This window comes from Anabrus simplex, chromosome 1, assembly GCF_040414725.1.
Source record: "Anabrus simplex isolate iqAnaSimp1 chromosome 1, ASM4041472v1, whole genome shotgun sequence".
NCBI lineage: Eukaryota > Metazoa > Arthropoda > Insecta > Orthoptera > Tettigoniidae > Anabrus > Anabrus simplex.
The window spans coordinates 1,035,479,029-1,035,500,167 of record NC_090265.1 but is presented as its reverse complement, the minus strand read 5'-3'; the positions used below and the strand labels follow the sequence as shown (position 1 = coordinate 1,035,500,167).

The window sequence follows — 21,139 nt, the reverse complement described above, 5'->3', positions numbered from 1 at the left end:
GGAGAACGAAGAGTACTGGGTGAATAAGTGCAAAAACAAATTACGAAGGATAGCATTAGAAGAATGGTGGGAAAGATGGGGAGAGGAAAGATTGGGTATTGAAAAAAGTAGCAAAGAGAGTGGCTGATATAGAAAGACAGACTTTAATTATGGAATGTAGGGAAAGAGGCTCATTATCAGTTTGAAACAAATTAGTAGAAACTACGAATCCAAGAACCGAATTTGACGGTAGGAGGAGAATAAGAGGGTTATACTGGTGGTTTTTGGGAATTCCAAAAAATTTAGGGTGGATAGGTCGAGAAAACAAGGATAAATGTATCTTCTGTGGAGAGGGATGGTCGGATATGCATATTTTTTCTAAATGTAGCGAATTAGAAGAGATGAAAAGGAAAGTGTTGAATAAGAAAGAGATTGAAAAAGTAGAAATGGGTCATAAGATGACGACATGGCTATGTAGGGATGGGAAAGAGAAACAAACATATCAAAATATTTAAATTTGGTTAGAGCCAGGTTTGTAAAAAAAAATAAGTGAACAATAGAAAGGTGTTATGTTCCAGATAATGATTGCCAAAAGGAGAAGATTGTAGTATAGTGTTGGAAATATGAAGAATGTATGATATTTAGGCTAAGCGATGCAAAAAAATATATTATGATAAATAATTTTAGGACAAAGAGTTGAAAATAAGAAAGAAGTGTGCTAACTATAATGGATATGTATAGAAATGTGTAATAGAGAATGGTTTTATTAGACTAAGTGATGTAAATATGAGGAAAGAACTATGGTGTGTAAGAGAAATTGTTGATTTGTGGACAAGTTCGGTGAAAAAAGTGAAATAGATTATCATTAGATCATCATAGTGAATAAAAAAATAAATAGGATAAACAGGTACATCGAAATTGGTAAATTAAAGAAATGTGTAATCAATTAGTGGTAAAAAATAAAAAATCTAAGAGATATAAATAGGATGAAAGAACGGTGGGGATTAAGGAAACTCTAAAAGTGTTGACAGTCCAGTGTTGCTCAATGGTGTATAGAAAACAAACTCCAAGACATAATGTTGTCAATATAGTGGTTAAGTTATTATAAGGTAGATGAATAGGTGTAAGTGAAGAAGAGAGACGGAAAGATGTGAATAAGAGAGGGAGTGGGTATTATAAGGGGAAGGATGGGGTGAGACCGACCCATCCTAAAGTGTGATAAACAAACATGTCCGTACATAAAGGAAATGGAGGTTCAAGAAGGGAGAGGCAATGTGTAACAAGATGACACAGATTAGATTAGTAGGCGGGACAATAGATAAGAACGTGACGAATCGCTGGACGGTTCGGCTTCCACGTCGGTGATTCGTCACACAAAGGGGAAGGAAACACATTGCCATAGAGGTTTAGGTGGGGATGATATCTGACCCACGGGTGTGGCTGAGAGCGGTATGATGGCAGGAAGGCGTTCCCTCATCACCAAGGATACCGCGATCAGCCAGGTGTCTCTTTTCTCTTTGTTAGGTAGTTGTAAGGAGTAGGAATTTAAGTTTTAGTGAAGCGAGGTGCAGTTGATGGTCTGGAGATCCGCCTCAGCAGCATCTTAAAATTAGTTTGTGTTTTTGTGTGTTTTTTTAGTTTTTGTCTTTTTTCTCTCGGCTTTGTTTTGTTGAAAGATAGAATAGATTTTGTTTGTTTATGTAGCCTAGTAGATGCCCTAACATGTGGACAGGACATCCGCCCTTGTTAGGAGCATCGTAGTAGATTTAGTGAGGTAGTTAGAAATTAAGTGTGTTTTTGTGTTTTTTTAGTTTTTGTCTTTTTTCTCTCTTGCTTTGTTTTGTTGAAAGATAGAATAGATTTTGTTTGTTTATGTAGCCTAGTGGGTGCCCTAACATGTGAACAGGACATCCGCCCTTGTTAGGAGCATCGTAGTAGATTTAGTGAGGTAGTTAGGTAGTTTTAGGAGAGTTATAATAGATATTATATGTTTGTATGTTTGCCTTTGTTGTCTTTATTGCCTGTAAACCGAAGGTGTAAACTAGGGTGGGCAATAAAGAAATGTTTAATACTTAATAATACTAATACCTATAATTTCCCAGATATCCCATAACTAGCTAACTAAGAAATTAACACTGAAAAATACTACTAAGAGCCCAAATGCATTTACGTTTAATTCAATTAATTCATTTAATTCAGATATAACTTGCCTCGTGGGCTCATAAATTAACAATGTTTACCTTTAATTTACAAGGCCCTGATCTGATTCCACACTATACCCCATGAAAACATATACAACTCAACTTTGACCGCATCATGTTTCTTCTGAGACCTCCGCCAGGTCGCCACATGGTTGAATTAGCTCATAATAATCTTGTTCTCCGGAACAAGAGAAGTCGGTCGACTTATTCCATTGGATAACAGCGTTTCCGTCTGGTTGTCCTCTTCTATCTTCCTTGTTCTGGCACTGGGTATTCACGAACAGTTCTCCGTCATTTGCACCGAAACCTATGAAATGGATACTATTGATTTTATCCGCAATTATGGGATTAGTCCGCCCAAAAATGCTCCTATTTATAGGATTGTTTCGATTGTGTCCTTCTGCAAGCAATTATATATCGCACTCAGTTCGAAATAACACTCCACAAGAAATATAACTGTGTCACTGTTCCGGACCTTCAGTACACATTCTTGATGATGATGATGATGATGATGCTTGTTGTTTAAAGGGGGCCAACATCTAAGGTCATCGGCCCAATACACATTCTAAGATTTACTGTTAAATCTATTGTCCTGCATCCGTTGCCGACTATTAAGTATCAGACAGTTTTCACATTTGAATGTTATGAACAGATACTACTATGCATATATCTAGTTTACTGATAATTTCTGGATTTTTATCACACTACCCGGCACGAACTTATAACTGGCGTGGACCTGATAGTACCGCAGAAGCAAGACTGAACAGAACGCCACGGTTCCACCTCTCATTTATAGATTCGGAAGCAGAAGCTATGAGTTTGGATTTCCCCGCATTACAAGGAAAATCTTGCACCCAGTGGCTCTGCGATTACACAACGGATGATTCAAATGTTACAAATTTATACAAGCACATGTAAGATGAACTAATGACATACTAGATTGCGTAAATTTAACTATTAATTTTGGTATTTACATTTCAACTTAAAGTTGCTTCTCGGATATAATAGGCCTACAACCTAATACTCGTAAGATGCTAGTCCTGCAACTCATGGATTTAAGTAATGTCGTTTTGGTAGCATTGCTTCCCTAGCAACGATTCCATATCCCTCTATCTTTCTCGATAGCAATATGTTTCTCTCTCTTATTTTCTTGACACGTGTTGCCCCCACGGGTTTGAAATCTTACAGTCGCAGCGTTTCCATCCGCTTCTAGGTCACCACATCCACAAGCATGTCTCACGTACGCGTCTGATTTCACAACCCGGTGATTTCTTACAAGTTATACCCAGCGTTAATAAATTTTATAAATTTGGACCGCGTGCTGATACGGTTTATCATAACCATTGTAATTTGCACAACGATTTGCCTTACTAGTAACTTGCATCTCCATTACATCACACGGCAGGTAATTACCTACACCAGGAAGTTTCTATATAGAATGGTTTTTGTGTCTCTAAATAATGCGCGCGAGAAAAGAATGTTGTACCCGAAGCGAGCGAGCAGGAGTCCAGGCAGGTTAGCGGGGATACCCCGAGATTAAGCTAACGAGGCCCACTCTCTGCTGGAGTGACCGCAAATATCCGGCAACCGGTCCCTCAGGCAGCCAGTATTGTTTGTTGCTCATTTACGCAACTTTTACTCTTACACATGGTTGTCACCATAATTAAAAACTATTGGAGATATTTGCATGAAGTTTTTGCATGGAATTCGATTTAATTTATATAAACAACATTCTTTGACTTAATTTAACTCTTAGTAACGATTCCTAGTGCCAAAATTAGAACAATTAATAAGAACGGTACGGATTAAACAAAAAATTCTGAATGCATGTCTTAGAAATATTCTAGCATATGTTGATGATAAAAGTCTTTGAATAAATTCAACAAAAATATTCAATGAATTGTAATATTTATAGTGCCCAACGGTAAGGAATGTGAGTGTACGTTTAACATGCTAAATTTTGTTTAATTAACACATGTAGTTACTGAGCTATGGTAGTATGAATTTAAATGTACGTTTGCGAAAGGTATACCCCACTCTAGCAATTAATCTACTTGCTCCTATTATAAAAATTGTCCGCTCTTTGACTGATTGATTAGAGGGTTCTAGGTGTGATTCTTGGCTGGGTCGGGGATTTTAATCGCGTTTTATTGATTCTCCTCACTAGGGGACCGGATGTTTGTGTTAGACCCAGCACACTCCTCTCCATACGCAGACAACACACCGCACTGTCAACCACCACAGAAACACATTCCTCCACATAGAGTTGGCATCAGGAAGAGCACCGGTCGTAAAACAGTCCACAAGTGCGACACAGTTCGTACGTATGACCCCATTAGGATGTGAGAAAAGTGGAAGAAGAAGAAGAGTATCATTACATAGAATTGAAAACATTCCTTTCTACTTCTACCACATAATAAAAAAATCAGTATACTGTACTTTCAATATCTTTATTGTTGAAAATTGAACAAGATTCTTAACACAAAATAAATTCGTTTGAAAGTCACCTCTTTAAACTTAAAATGCTATTCATTTATTGATTTATTAAGGTTGGATATCTTGTACTTCTAATCTCTCAAACAGCAGGTGAGAAAATGCATCGTCTCTTAAATATACATAAACGTGTTCAACTTTTAAAACCCTTATCTACTAACAAACAATCTAAAGGAATACATGAAGTTGTGGTCAATAACTTCACAAGGAGAAAACCTTGGACATACAGGGCGAGTTTCTCCTCTATGGCAAAAAGCAACTACTGTTTTTGTACTACTACTACTACCATGCCGAATATAAGAACAAGTGTAAGGACTCTTCGAGTTCAAGCGCGCCTCGCCATGCAGCGCTAGAGTGGGCAAGCTCCACAGTACCGATCAGCTAGTCTTAAGGAGTGATACCAGAGGAAACGAATTACTCCGTAACTGGTAAGTTGCCTTTTGAAAAACAATGAGAGATTAAAATTAAAATACCACGGCAGGGTAAATGGAAAAATCATACATGGAAATAAGATCTAAGGCCTTCATCACATGTTGAGAGGAAAGCACAGGTTACTGGAGTGTACATGTACAGATAAATAGCACATAACTTCCAGCATATTAAAACAAACTCCCATGAACTATTTAAAGATAATACTATTCTACTTACGAACTCAATTTGTCGATTACTGGGATTTCGAAAGCTTGCGTGAAGATTTAGCGGATGTTCGAAATTGTAAATCTCGCCGGATTTCCTTCGTTCTGAAGGAAAACCGGCACTTCAGATAGTGATAAACATGTCTGGGGATTATATCCATAACATGTTGAAGACAACAGCCAGCTCCTGCAGGATCAACTGAAATGTTTTCTATGGAATCGATACAATCAAAAAATATCTCACCCCACATATATTTTGAGTTCAGTTTTCCATTAATTACTTTCTCGACCTGGAAAAGAATGTCACATACACTTTTCAACGGACGAGCTTGTTCCTTGAATCATAGTCTTTTATTTCGGTAAGAAATGAAAATTTACTTTGATTATTTTCTTGTAGAGAATGGGCACTGGGCGAACACTCGTTATCTGAATGGTCAGCGTATTGGCCTTCGGTTCAGAGGGTCCCGGGTTCGATTCCCGGCCGGGTCGGGGGATTTTAACCTTAATTGGTTAATTCCAGTAGCCCGGGGGCTGGGTGTTTGTGCTGTCCCCAACATCCCTGCAACTCACACACCACACATAACACTATCCTCCACCACAATAACACGCAGTTACCTACAAATGGCAGATGCCGCCCACCCTCATCGGAGGGTCTGCCTTACAAGGGCTGCACTCGGCTAGAAATAGCCACACGAAATTGTTATTATTACTGGGCGAACACTTAATACGTTTAGAAGAGTGATTAACAACGTACCCAGCCAAATGGTACACTAAATTCTTCTCAACTGAATCGAGTTCTGGCACAGCGCTTTCCCAGTCTTGGGTATTTACTGCACCTTGAACCACAATTTTTGCTTAATGGGAGTTCCCACCGATTGTTTCGCTGTTTTGTTATACATTTCCACACTCCGGGCTAACATACGCATCTGATTAATATACGAGGTTAAGATTGGCTCCCGTTTAGGTTCGCAATTTCTTCCAACATTTAAAGCTTGATTTATAGGGACGTAGACAAATTGAAATAGATGCTTGAAGTACACAACACACAATGGACTGAGTCTAGGAATTGAAAGCAAAGAAACTTATTCACTAAAATATCTCTCGCACTTTTCTACGCCCGGCTTGCTGGAACTACCGGAGTACGTGTTGAATATAATCGCTTCTAGCGCTTGCAGTGGCGGGACCAGAAACTATCATGGTATAATGGCTGAGTCCACCTCACACTTGGTCTTATGTTCGTCAAGCTACTACTGTATGTTGCTAAGACAGCAATTTTGCACCCAACTTTGCATCTGGTGACCTTAGAGCAACTGTCAGTCCTAAGTAACACTCATAATATACACACTGTAAGCGGAAGTGTGTGTTTTAGTACCGCAATCTGCAGGCCGGCTGTGATGAGTGTGCCTCGTAAGTAACAAGGTCTACGCTGGGTCAGGTGAGAAACAACTGCGTTACTGTTAGCTGGTGGGATCTTTGGCCAGGTGTAAGCGTAAACAACTAGTGACGAGCACACCGCACGTTATGGTGACAAGTGACAGCGTGATATTGCTCGAACGGAACACATTCCCCGATTGTTCACAAGCAACAAACCGTACGCCTGACCACACTCCAACACGAATTCTGACGCAGGCTACACCTCTCCCACCTCGGGAGTTGGTATGACACCTCTAGCACAACCACAGAAGCCAGCAACTGACAGTACATGCACGTTACGATCGAGCAGTAGTCAATGTTGGGCAGATCTGATGCGCTTGCTAGTGGCAACGCAATATGGTGCGTCCTCTTCCAGCTTTGATAAACTGTAATTAACAAAGTGTAGTAGTGTATTGGACCATACTTCTTAGCTTGTTATCCTCCTTATTACCGCTCCAGTCGCATCGCTGCGTTTTGCCATACAGGAGAGTCTCACCATGTATAAAATAGTACTGGGTATAATAATGCACAGAGGTTGGTTAAATAAGTACAAGTCAACATTAAATAAATATACAATATCTTGTCTGTACACACACAAACAGCACAAATAACAGCAGATCTTTACATTGAACGAAAATATACAACATGTGACAGTACCTTCCTCAGTCTTGTACTTAAACAGAACATTGAACACTCTTATCAGGTTCTGATATTTCCTATATAATACATCATCCTTCGAGTGCGAGCTGCTTGCTCTGTATTCAACACTAACATATTTGTACACCAGGCACATTCAGCCCATGACATTTACACTAACAAATCATAATTACCATTTAGGAACAAAGGAAAGCTGTCTACATACAGACAGTTAACATAACATAATTAGGACCTATGTTCTTTCATTTCAAACAAAAAATATATTCTTTAAATAGGATGGATAATTCTGGATCTGAAATTAAATGACATACTGACCATTTGAGTACTAGAGTGCGAGAGGGAGCTAACCTAAACGGGCATAGAACTGAGATATTTTGAGTTTTCCTTTTGTCTTTAATGCACGAAATTGAGCACATTAACAGGCACAGTTTTTGGTTCATAAGCAATATACAAGTAATATATATATCCATTATTTATCTGAAAAATGTCCACTCCAAATCGCCAAATCTGAAAAATGAAGTTTCAAAAATCTGTTACTTTTACAACGGTCGATTTTTAATCAATTACTTGTTTTAAAATGCAGTGAGGTTCATATTTACTTCAACATGAATCATTTCTTGTTACATTTAAGGTTTACTAATAGTGTCTGACCGAGCGAGTTGGCCGTTCGGTTAGGGCCACGTAGCTGTGAGCTTGCATCCGGGAGATCCTGGGTTCGAACCCCACTGTCGCAGCCTTGGAGATGGTTTTTCCGTGGTTTCCCATTTTCACACCAGGCAAATGCTGCGGCTGTACCTTAATTAAGGCCACGGCTGCTTCCTTCCCACTCCTAGGCCTTTCTTCTTCCATCGTCGCCATAAGACTTATCTGTGTAGGTGCGACGAAAAAGCCCATTGTAAAAAAAATAATAATAATAGTGTCTGCGGTTCAAGTCACACATACACTAAGCAGCCATCTGTCACCGTAAGACATGATGTCAACAGTAACACCAAGCGCGTGTGCTACTGGCTACCACTAGCTGAGGTAATGTTTAGCTCCCTCTCGCGCTGCAAGATTGCTGTTCAGAGATATTTCAAAATCTTTGTTTTGTACAATGGGAGAGTAAAATTGGATAATAATTATTCATATATTGTGGGATAATAAACATGTAATAGTAATATCCAAATATGTTAATAACTCATTTTTTTAACAATTTGTGCGTTAGCTCTCTCTCGCATTCTAGCACATATTTCATTTTTGAAGAATCTGATAGAATATTCCTTCACTGCAGAAAATTATGTATAAGATTGGAAGCTAAGACATCCTAAAACTTACAACAATCAAAAATGTGCTTGCGGAAATTCTCGGATAATAAACAGAATAAAATGGGGTAGTGACAACAGCCAATGAATAATCAGTACAGTAATAAACCAATGAAAATGGATTAAATGTAAAATTGAAGTGCTTCAGATTTTTTAAATGCCCGTAAACCCCTTCATTATTTCGAATTCAAGCGCTGTTCGCTTTGTTTTCTTGTTCGATTTTATAATATGATTTCATGAAGAAAAAAGAAACTTCTGTTTGAAATGAATAAATGGAAAGAATTAAAACTTATAAACGGGATCTTCATGTAGTATCACTCAAGGGCTAGATGCATAAGGATGTATTTTCCTTCTAAGAAATAAGATAGAGTCAGAGGTAAAATGTTCCAAGGGGTCATATATATAAAGTAACAGTGAGCATCTAGAATTTGATTACTATCGAAATATTGGTCTACTGATATTTACAATGGATATTTACACAAATATTACGCCATTCTTGACAGAAATCAAAAGAATACAGGAAGACAAAGTTTTCTTCAGTTATACTGTAATTCTGGTTCAAATTATTAGCCGATAGAGAAATTCAGGGGCTAAAGACTGCAGGAAGAGAAATGATAACGATACTGTTTACCATAAGCCAGTAAAATATATTCTTAATGTTGGGCGGGAGTGCAGATTTACCCGACAATCTGATAATGCAATTTTGCAAATGAATATGTTATGTATAGACAATTATATCGTTACAAACAGTTGTAAATAAGATTTTAAAGAGATTTATAGACGTGTGAGTGCGATACTTCGGTCGTGGTGCTTCTAATGTAATGTTGAAGTGTACCAGATTTTTTAAAAATCTCTCATTTCTTTACACAAATCTTATTTAATTCTTGACAGCAATCATAAACATAAAAGAATAGTGAAACTTTTTCTCAGCTATAGTTGTGTTTCAAACTATTAGCGATAGAGCAATACTTTACGTCCTTCATAACTGTTTACGGTCTGTCAGCAGATGCCAGAGTGTCTAAAGATTTGTCCCTTAAGAGTTCTTTGACATGCTGAAAGCCATCGACACATACTCCTAAACGCCACCGACCGCAGATGGATTGACCATTCCCTCAATATCTCCTATATCTCCTATGGTCTGGATAGTTATACTTCCTTACTTCTACGTAAAGTGTATTGTTGGACAACTGCTACGTCACACAGTTTCTGTATATCGTTAGTATAAATTGTGTAGTCATAGGCAAGCAAGCTGGGATTTTAACAGCCGATGAAACAATACTGAAAGATCCAGTTTACGAAAGTAAAGTAAATTGTCACATCGTTACCGGAGGAAATATAACTTACGTAACTAAATAACACTCGGTTTATATCCTACACATAAACATAACTCGTTGTCGGTGACTAGATAATTTTCAAACATTCACTCATTGATAAAAAGTCGTTAAATCCTTCACTTCAGGGAATAATTCCAAGCTTTTGAAACGTATTTGTCGTCCTTTTGATAAGTTCTTCTTTGAATTTCCATATCGAAGTATCCACAACGACATCCTTTCGATAGTCCTGACAGACCTTTTTTAGACCACCGACACAGTCTGCCCTGTAATGTTGTAACTGAGCATCACTTTCATTGATGGCAACATTAAAACAGCTTGTCAGACAAGACATAGGAAAGTGATTGTGGAGTGTTTTCACTATTTCCGTGTTATGAAAAGACTTGACGAAGTGCCCTGGCCTGGTGTAATTCTTCGTACGATAAACATGCTGTAACATATGAAGATGCTGAGGAATATCAAGAAACCATCCATGAGAATGCTGTAAATCGTCCAGGAAATACACATTCCTGGCGTAGTAACATGAAGCTTTCTTCGTTGTGTTGACGTGTTCTATTAGTTCCCTCCATGATGACATGCTCTTCGGCATTATAACTTCATCAATGTCCAGCAGAACTACAAATCTATATGAATTCATGTTTCTGTAGAAGCAGTCATTGTAAGGTATAACCTCATGTTTTCTCTTCTCTGTGAGTTTATTTGTAAGATACATGTGCTGCAAGAATGGGGCATTAGGGTGTTTGCCTGGCAAAGTTAGCGGAATTACTTCAACCTGATGTGTATTTTCGTAATACCGCAATATCCTAGATATATTTGGATGGGCCTGCAACTCATACAATACCACTTTATCAGCTCCAAGAATTCCTAAGAGTTCAATCCACTCGACTAATCGCACCGACAGATCTTTATGTAGAAAATCTAAACCTTTCACACATACGACAAAATCTTTCTTCTCTGGTGGTGTTGAGTACCTCACTTTGAGGATATTTTGAGCTTTGTCACATTTATTTTCCACAACCGACACTGCGACTGGAATCTTTCCTTTCATATCAGCAGGTACTTTGCAGGTCATCAAGTAGGGCTGGTTTGTGCCCTGAGTTATGCCACCCCACTTCAGATGCCAAATGTATTTATACTCTTCAATTTTTGAAAAAACGGGTTCATTTCTGTCCTCAAACCAAAGTTGACACGTAGTACTGACTTGAGGATCAACTCGGTTGATCATGCCGATAATTCTGACAGTGGCTTTGAGAGGATTCATCTCTCGATCATCATAATATGCACTCAACAAATAGAATGTCCCATTCGTTGTATTTACAGTCTGCCAGTGAATATTATTATACTCAAGCTCTAAGATATTTGGAAGCGGAGAACAAGATGAGTTTTTATAAAACATGTTCTTTTTAACATGAACTTTCTCCCAAAACGCGATAGGCAAGTTTGACTCATTCTTTATCGTTTCTTCGAGGAGTTCACTGTTGACCGTCCCAATCTGGAAGTCTGCAACAGGTGTCTTCACGCTTGTGTCTATGACGTTGTTCTGGATGAAGACAGGGCGATGGTAGAAAAGTTGAAACCCCAGGCCGAGGAAGAGGCACCACACCAGGATGAGTGAAAATACCTTGAAGATTCTGGGAGGAGCTGCGAAGCCCATGTCCTTGAACATAAGAAGGAGAACACATATCAGTATAAATCATAACATTACTGTTTCATTACATGAGTTAAGAACATACGGTATTTGAAGTGTATTCCTCTCCTCAAAAATATACTGACCCCTAAACTTTACTTGAATCATCCGATCACAAATAATGACGTTAATGTTTTATCACCAAAATAATTGTTGGTAGTGGAAGTTATTCGTTCTTTTTACAAGGTGTTTTAAGGCTCACCGACACAGATAGGTCTGATGGCGACGTTAGGAGAGTGAAGGGCTAGGAGCGGGAAGGAAGGAAGCGTGACCTTAATTAAGGTACGCCCTGGTGTGAAAATGGGAAACCACAGAAAACCATCTTCAGGGCTGTCGATATTGGGATTCGAACCCACTATCTCCCGAACGCTGGATATTGGCCGCACTAAAGCGACTGCAGCTATCGAGATCGGTAGTTATTGTTTTAAGAGTATGTACAACTGGGCAACCATACTCTTTTAACACTAATAATAATAATTTATTCAACGCGCACAGTGTGCAAAGAATTACTGTATAAAACATTAATCTTCGTTGCAAAATTTCACCAGTGATTCTGATCGCTGTTTACATTTGAAAACATGGTACCTAGTACAGTGTGCACCACATCTTAAACATACACAGTTCAAACCTGGTTCATGATAACGCTTTATATTACACAGTTTATAATGGAACCCATGAACGGAGAACCTTGTCAGCATGTGTCGCAGTTCATATCCACCTTGAACCCACTCGCGATTTAGCATGGCATCCGTAGAGTAGAAATCTTCCCAGATGTCAGCCTTCTTCGATCGTACGTCTCGAAGTAGATGTATATAGGGTGTTGTTGCTGGAAGTAACAACTGTAACCTTAGCTCTTCCACATAAAATCACTCTCTGGATAGCTCATACACGAGCCGGGAAGGAGAATATTTGGAGAGGCACAGAGCCCGTTTCAAGTAGATTGCCTTCAACCTCTCGATTTTATCTAACTGTTTCATACTCAAATGTTCCAAAATGTTTTCCAAGCCATATGTTGCTATAGGGCTGATTTTTAGATGAAAGAGTTTTATGGCCGTTTCTAAAGACAAGTTTCTCAGATGCTTAATGTCAGATATTGCTTTCACAGATGCATTTAGACGGTCCATGAGATGGAGGGTGAAAACATTACCTTGGGTTTGAAAAATTACACCCAAGTATTTAAAATGCTTTACGGACTTAAGTTCTTGGTCTTCATAACAGAAGATTCCATGAGGTCCCCCTCTTCTAAACGTCATGGAAACTGTTTTTTCTACATTCAGTTTGAGCTCATTTTTATTTATCCAGCCTACTATTTGATTGAATGATTCCTGGAGTTCCTTCTCTGACGTTGATGTTAAGACCATATTATCAGAGTACATTAATAGTTTGACGCTTTCCTGGTTTACCAAATCTACTATGTCTGCTGTCGCAATGATGAATAATAATGGATTTAACGGGCCTCCCTGTAATACCCCGGTTGTTTGTTCCACAATAATAGATTTGGTAATGCCAGCGTCTACTTCTATTGAATTGTTGAGCAGTAAGTTCCTAATCAGCGGTATAAGGTAGTTCGTACTACCAATGATACTCTCCAATTTTTCTAACAGTATGGTTCTGCTTATGGTGTCAAAAGCTTTCGAATAATCTATAAAGATGGCATGCAATTTACCCCCTGGTTTCTTTAAGGCTTCTTCTATGTCAGTCTGGAGACAGCGGATAGCTAAAGTCGTTGATTTTCCTTTTCTAAATCCGAATTGCGACTCCGGTAGGTTATTTTCCACCAGTTTAATGAGACGTTTACCTACTAATGAAGTTAAAGTCTTTAGTAGAGTACATTCTAGCGCTATTCCTCTATATGAGTTGGGATCTACGGTATCACCTTTGCCTTTATATAACATTTTAATAGTAGATTTTCTCCAGTTGTCTGGTATCCTACCTTGCCGCAAACATTCATTCATTAGGTGAGTGATTGATTCACCCAATTTTGGGAGAGCAGCTTGAAGATGTTCATTAAAAATGTGATCTGGGCCACATGCCTTGTTATCTTTAAATGCTGTAATAGTTGATACAACCTTATTAATTGAAAATTTGTCAATTTCAGGGATTATTTGAAAAACTGGCACGAAATAATTAGTAGGTCGTGTGTCTCTCTCTTGAAGCACTGCACTCAAGTGCTTTTCCCAAACTTCCATTGGTAAGTTCCTGGAGAACTTCGGTTGTCTAGGCTTCAGAGCCAGGTAAGGATCTAGACTGGCACGTTCTATAAGTTTCTTTTCTTCTTCCTCTCTATAATGATTTCTGGCTTCTTTTAGTAGTAGTTTGTATGCTCTCCTTTTACTGGCATATATTTCAAGGAATTCTTTTGTTTTCTCTCTTCGGGCTGTATGTAATGGTTCCAGCACATCTCTACGACATTTATAGCATTCCTTGGTGAACCAGGGCTGAGATTTCATGACCACAGGTATTGTTGGTAGAGTAGCATTCTGGAGCAGCACTTCTAGTTATAATGCAGCCTCATTAAGATTACCCTCTCGTAATAGGTTAAGTATCGTTTGATTATCTTCACCACAGATAAGAGACGGATTACTTTTTCTACTTATTTTTGTACGGTCTCTAACTGTATCAAGCGTACTAGGCCTATTCTCCAGCTGTAAGGAAGTTGCAACTGGTACGTGTTTCCGTTGCGCCTCGAGAATAACCTCCTGCTTGATAGGCACAAACTTAGAGTTTATAAACACCAGATCTATTGTGCTAGCACCATTATGAGTCATGTAGGTGTTCATGTCAGAGGCATTCACCAACCGAAGACCTTCCTCTTCTAAGAAGTCCAAAATTTCTGTTGAGTTTTGATGTTCTGTATCGATGCGACAATTTAGGTCTCCGGCAAGGATAATGGCATCATCCCTAGTAGTCACAGTTAAAGCTTTACTAACTTCCTCAATAATCTCAGTTGATGAGACATCTGGCTGGAAATATACACAGACACATACATACGGCTTGGTTCGAACTACTAAAACGTTCGTAGACCTGTATTGTACACTAAATGGTGAGAATTGATCAGTGAACAGACATGCAATGCCTCCTTTCGGCCTCCCTACTGGAGGTATTTCTGCCATGACGAATGTTGAATAATGTCTACTAGTTTGCCACGCATGCGTTAAAAATGTTTCCACTAGGATTATTACATCAAATTCCTGTATCATCTCTTCTAGGGTGTTTGTCATGCTCAGCAGTCCTTCAATATGCCATAATAGTAGCTTAATCTTTAACACTAATCAGAAGAGCAAAAAAGAACATGTTCAGTCCTTCCAATAATGAAGATATCGGCAAAAGTTATGGAGGGAATGAAAATGTAAGACTCAGCAGGCCTAGCAAACACAATACGATCGGGGTCCGAAATGAACAAAGAGTTGACCAAGGGAGGTCAGATAGGAAATATGATCACAAGGAGAGTGTGACAAGAAAGTGGATTCAATGTTAGACTCAGCTAGGGGCCCCATGACTGCCAAGTCACCCTTTCAAGATCAGTCGCATTTTAGAACGGGCAGGGGATAACGTGGATGTATTCTGCAGTCTCCATTGTATGTTTGTATATACAGTATGCATATAATGAAGCATATAGTTGAGCCGCATCCGCAACCATATCACATGGGTATCTGTCGAGAGACTGAACTAACGAATGGTTCATAGAAAGGGGGGTAGCAACCTTTTGGAGGTTACAAGGGCGGCAGTCAGGAGGGTTGACTGATACGGCCTTGTAATAATACTCAACATGGCTTAGCTGTTGATACTGCTACACGGCTGAAAGCAACGGGAAACTACAACCGTAACTAACTCCCGAGGACATGCAGTTCTGTGTGAACGAATGATGTACTGATGATGGTTTCCTTCCAGGTAAAATATTCCGGAGGTAAAATAGGTCCCGATTCGGATTTCCGGGTGGGGACTACACGAGAGGAGACAATAATCAGGAAGATGGATACTGATATTCTGCGAGTCGGAGCGTAGAATGTTAGTTTGAATCGTTGTGGTAGGTTAGAGAAAATGAAAAGGGAGATGGGTAGACTAAAGTTAGATGTAGTTGGTATAAGTGAAGTACGTTGGCAGGAAGAGCAGGGTTTCTTGTCAGGCGACTACAGAATTATCAACACAAAATCAAATAGGGGAAATGCAAGAGTTGGTATAATAATAATAATAATAATAATAATAATAATAATAATAATAATAATAATAATAATAATAATAATAATAATAATAATAATAATAATAATGAATAAGAAAATAGGGCAGTGGGTAAGCTACTACGACCAGCATAGTGAAATGATTATTGTTGTAAAGATAGACACCAAATCAATGTCCACCACAATAGTGCAGGTCTATATTGCTACTAGTTCAGCAGATGAAGAAATCGAAAGAATATATGAAGAGATAGAAGATTTAATACCATATGTAAAAGGAGACGGGAATCTAATTGTGATGGGAGACTGGTATGCAACGGTAGGCCAAGGAAGAGAAGGTAATTCAGTAGGAGAATTCGGATTGGGACAAAGCAATGAAAGAGGAAGTCGGCAGGTTAATTCTTCGCCGAACATAATTTAGTCCTTACTAATGCTTGGTTCAAACACCACAAACGACGCCTGTATATGTGGACGAGACCTAGAGACACTGGAAGGTATCAAATAGACTTCATTATGATTAGGCAGAGATTCAGAAACCAGGTGTTGGATTGCAAAACTTTCTAAGGGACAGACGTGGACTCTGACTACAACTTGGTCATGAAATTCCATCTGGAGTTGAAGAAATTGAAGAAAGGAAGAAGTGTAGAGAGATGGTATTTAGACAAGTTGAAAGAAAAGAGTGTGAGGGACTGTTTCAAGGAACATGTTGCACAAAGACTAAATTAAAAGGCTGGAGGAAACACAGTAGAGGAAGAATGGACAGTCGTGAAGAATGAGGTCTCTAGGGCTGCTGAAGAAATGTTCGGAAGGAAGGAAAGATCAACTAAGGATCAATGGATAACTCAGGAGATACTAGATCTGACTGATGAAGGACGAATACAAGAATACGAAAAATGAAGGGGGCAGAAAGAAATACAAGCTATTAAAGAATGAAGTGTATAGAAAGTGCAGGGCATCTAAGGTAGAATGGCTGAAGGAGAAGTGCAAGGATGTTGAAGATTATATGGTCCTAGGAAAGGTAGATGCTGCATACAGGGAAATCAAGGAAACCTTTGAAGAAAGGGAAACTAGGTGTATGAATATTAAGAGCTCAGATGGAAAACCACTTCTAGGGAAAAAAGACAATGCAGTGGCGTTCGTAGATCTTGAAAAGGCATTTGATAAAGTTGATTGGACCAAGCTATTTGAGATTCTGAAGGTGATCGGTATCACGTACCGAGTACGAAAAATGATCTACAATCTATATAAAAACCAGTCTGCATTGATAAGAATCGAAGGATTTGTAAAAGAGGCATAAGTCCAGAAAGGAGTGAGGCAAGGGTACAGATTGTCACCCCTCCTTTTCAATCTATATATATAAAATAAGAGTTTTGTCTGTACATTGCTCACATTTTAAAAAAGAATGGTATTTCTGTATCAGTCGTGCCCACAGTAACAAGGAAATGCCCTTTTTACTTTTCCGTAATTTCTCTTTGTCTGTCTGTCTGTATGTATGTATGTATATGAATCACGAGAAAATGACTGAAGAGAATTTAATGAAAATCGGTATGTAAAGTCGGAGAATAAGGAACTACAGTCTATGCTATATGTTGTATGTCCTCCGCTCTCTTCGCTCAGCGCCAGCCAGCCGCACGCACGCAAGCGTGGATCATTCGAGTCTCGACGCGCAGTCTTCAGTGCGCGTGTCTGTTACGTCGTGTGCAGTATATAAGGAGCTCCCTGTCTGTCACTCATCAGGATTCTCCCCAGTATCCTGCTCCAGAATACACTGAACGTCGAACACGGAGGCTACTCCTCTTAAAAATGTGTCTCGACCAGGTGGATGGAATTCTAATAGTATGAGGTTTCACCTCAGGTCACTACTCCACTTTCCCGTTCCTTCATCCATGTCGAGCCCCGATGTTGTATGCCACACATCCCCAAGCTCACTCAAGCTCCGACACACACATTAGATTCTCTAATTGTGAACATAGCTTTCATTTAGTACAAGGTTATGAACTCAGACACTTCAAGTTAGAAGGAACTCTCTTAGCTAATCTATGCTAGTGCAAATGATAGTTTTCAACTACCACGAACTATATCTTTCCCAAGAACTATCTTTTCAAGATAGCAGTGAGTGTAAATACATTCAGATTGTACATAGTGTATAGAAACAGAAACTCTCTCAAGATTAATCATCTACTTGCTTCAAGACAATTTTATGTTTTATTCCTGTACATACTGTAGAATTCTGTGTGAAGCAAATAAATAAGTTGTGTTCTTGTAAACCTTATCTTGTTTACAACACAACTCACTGGCGACGAGGTAAAAAAACTACGTGCCATCTGCCACCAACACATTGGCGACGAAGTCAAACAGTGGTCAGTGTGTCGCCCACTCATTCGAAACGAGGTACAAAACTGATTACATTCTGTCGTCAACTCATTCGCGACAGGGCAACAAACTCTTACAGGATATCGTCCACTCATTGGCACAGTGACACTATACTCCGTAACTATCACCACTCCACATTGGAACCTGTACGGCCTCTACCAGTAGTTAGCCTTTCTACAGTTCAACTATTAGCCTCCGTCGAACTACGGACAGTCAGCCGACATTCCAAGGCTCTCTCTCGCGCGCAGCACCTGTTCGGCACGCTTCAGCTTGCTTGCTCTCTCACACCCTCCCAGCTGTTCCGGTGAAAGTCTCGCCTACAACCAGCTTAGTACACGCTGCTAGACAAGTTCTTTTCTCTCACGCATCTCAACATTGCTACAGCCGAGCAGCTAGCTGCCGTATTGCAAGCTCTCCAGCAGCAACAACAGCAATTCATGCAGCAACAACAAGCGGCATTGCTCACGGTTATGCAAAATCTTTCTGTTTCTACACAGCCCTCAGCAATTCCTCCGTTCTCTGCTTTTGATCCGGCTAAGGAAGAATGGTCAGTCTATTTCGCCCGCCTACAGCAACATTTCATATGCCATTCCGTCACGGATGACAAGCGCCAACGTGCACTATTTCTCAGTTCGGTGTGCAATGCTACGTGCGAATTACTACAAAAATTAATTCCAGAGGAGCAACTCTCTGAAGTGCCGTTCGCACAGCTCTTGGCCCGTATCACTGAACACTATGCTAAAGCCCCGCACATAGTGGCCGCTCGCTACACATTTTTTCAGAGCAGGAAGCAACTGCATCAGACTCATGCTGAATGGATAGCGGAATTGCGAGGTCTAGCTAAACCCTGCCAGTTTATATGTTCCAAGGACGGTTGTGGTACGCCCTATACCGATTCCCTCATTCGAGATATGGTCATTCTGCATACTCCTGAGGACAAAGTTCGTTTTGACGCTGTCAAGAAGAGTAACCCTTCTTTAGAAGACGTCCAGCGTATTGCTACGGTATACGAACTTACTACCAAGACTGCGTCAGAAATAGCTTCTAAACACGAAGTCGCTCAAGTCTCTACTCCAGCCCGCCAGTCCTCTGCTACCTTGAACCGCGCAGCCAAGTCGCTCTCTGCCAAGCATTCTCGCCCGGTTCCCTCTCGTTCTTCTCCAAGGAAGCCCACTTCTAAGAGTAAGTCGCAACTCCTGCCTTCCTGCAGAGGATGTTTCAAACATCATGAACGTCGTGCCTGTCGTTTTTTCAAAGCCACTTGTGAACAATGTAATAAAGTAGGACACATCAAGACTGCATGTCAGAGTTCGCTCCGCCCTGCTAAGACTCCTGCAGCGCGCCCGAAGCATATACAGCCCCGACAGGACATGGAAGTTGATCAGATAAATCTTATTCTTCCCACCAAGAATTCTCACAAGATCATCGTTCCTCTATCATTCTCTGATCGCTCTGTCGAGTTTCAGTTAGACACTGGATCACCTGTCTCTATCATTAACCTGGCTACATATCACGACTTAGGTTCACCATCATGCTCTCCAGCTGACATCCAGCTTGTTACATTTAACAAACGGAAGATTGACATTAAAGGCCAAATCACGCTTCCAGCCAGTTATAAAGGAATTCGGAAGGTCATTCCACTACTCGTAGTCAACAACTACACCGCATCGAACATTATGGGCATGGATCTCTTTAATTTATTCGGCTTCCAGATTCATGACAATATCAACGCGGTATCTACTTTGCAACCTACTTCTGATATTACGGCTCTCCTCGAGCAGTTTCCTGAAGTCTTTGACTCTACGCTCGGAACCGCCAAAAACTATACAGCTCACATACAGCTGAAGGCAGGAGCTATGCCGCGCTTTTTCAAAGCACGTCCAGTACCCCTGGCACTTCAAGACCAGGTCACTAAGGAGTTAGAAAGATGGGTAGAAGCTGGAATAGTGGTACCCGTCAATGGGCCACTCCACTAGTTGTAATCAAGAAACCTGATGGCAATGTACGACTTTGTGGTGATTTCCGATCTACGATCAACGCACAAATCGACACAGATATATTTCCAATTCCCCGTCCAGAGGATTTATTCCGTCGTCTAGCTGGTGGACAATTCTTCTCTAGAGTGGATCTTAAAGAAGCCTATCTACAGCTACTTTTAGACGAAGAATCCAAGCAATTTCTCACACTCAACACTCCTATCGGACTGCTCCAGCTCCAGCGTCTCCCGTTCGGCTTCTCTTCCTCAGCGGCTATTTTTCAGTGCTATTTAGCTCAACTCACCGCCTCCATTCCCGGTTGTGCTAACTACGTTGATGATATTATTGTGACCGGCGCAGATCATCAAGAACATCTCCATAATCTGCGCCGCCTCCTCACGAAGTTGAAAGACAATGGCCTACGAGCGAATCTTGCTAAATGCACTTTCTTTCAGCCGCAAGTTCACTACCTGGGACACATCCTCGATAAAAACGGCATTCAACCTAGTGAACGGAATGTCTCGGCGATTGTAAACATGCCTGTACCACAGAACATCAAGCAGCTCCAATCCTTCCTAGGCAAAGCGAACTACTATAACAAGTTCATTCCCCGCTTCGCTTCAGTTGCAGCTCCATTAAACGCCTTATGCAAAAAAGGTGTTAAATTTCAGTGGTCTCCGCAATGGCAACAGGCCTGGCAAACGATCAACAAAGCCCTTGTTCAAGCTGTTAAACTCACTCATTTTCAGCCTGGCAAGCTCATCACGCTAGCTACTGACGCATCAGATTACGGCGTCGGCGCCGTTCTCTCCCAGAAGGATCGTCACGGACAAGAACGCCCCATCGCCTTTGCTTCGAAGACACTTAATGAGCATCAACGTCGGTACTCCCAGATAGAAAAAGAAGCTTTAGCAATCA

At 40.1% G+C, this 21,139-nt stretch overlaps 1 protein-coding gene across 4 annotated transcripts in view; it reads right to left on the bottom strand.

Annotated features, from left to right (window-relative positions):
* LOC136875814 (uncharacterized) overlaps positions 1 to 21,139 on the bottom strand; it is a 314,781-nt gene that overhangs the window by 26,815 nt on the left and 266,827 nt on the right. For 3 of the 4 annotated variants that reach the window (XM_067149427.2, XM_067149445.2, XM_067149436.2), the window contains exon 2: positions 7,234 to 11,667. The exons of the other annotated variant lie outside the window; for it this stretch is intronic. In XM_067149427.2, coding sequence (XP_067005528.2) covers positions 10,135 to 11,667 — 1,533 coding nt within the window. In that variant the 3' untranslated portion in view covers positions 7,234 to 10,134. Of the gene's footprint in view, positions 1 to 7,233; positions 11,668 to 21,139 lie in introns of those variants that run through there. 4 annotated transcript variants of the gene reach the window in all.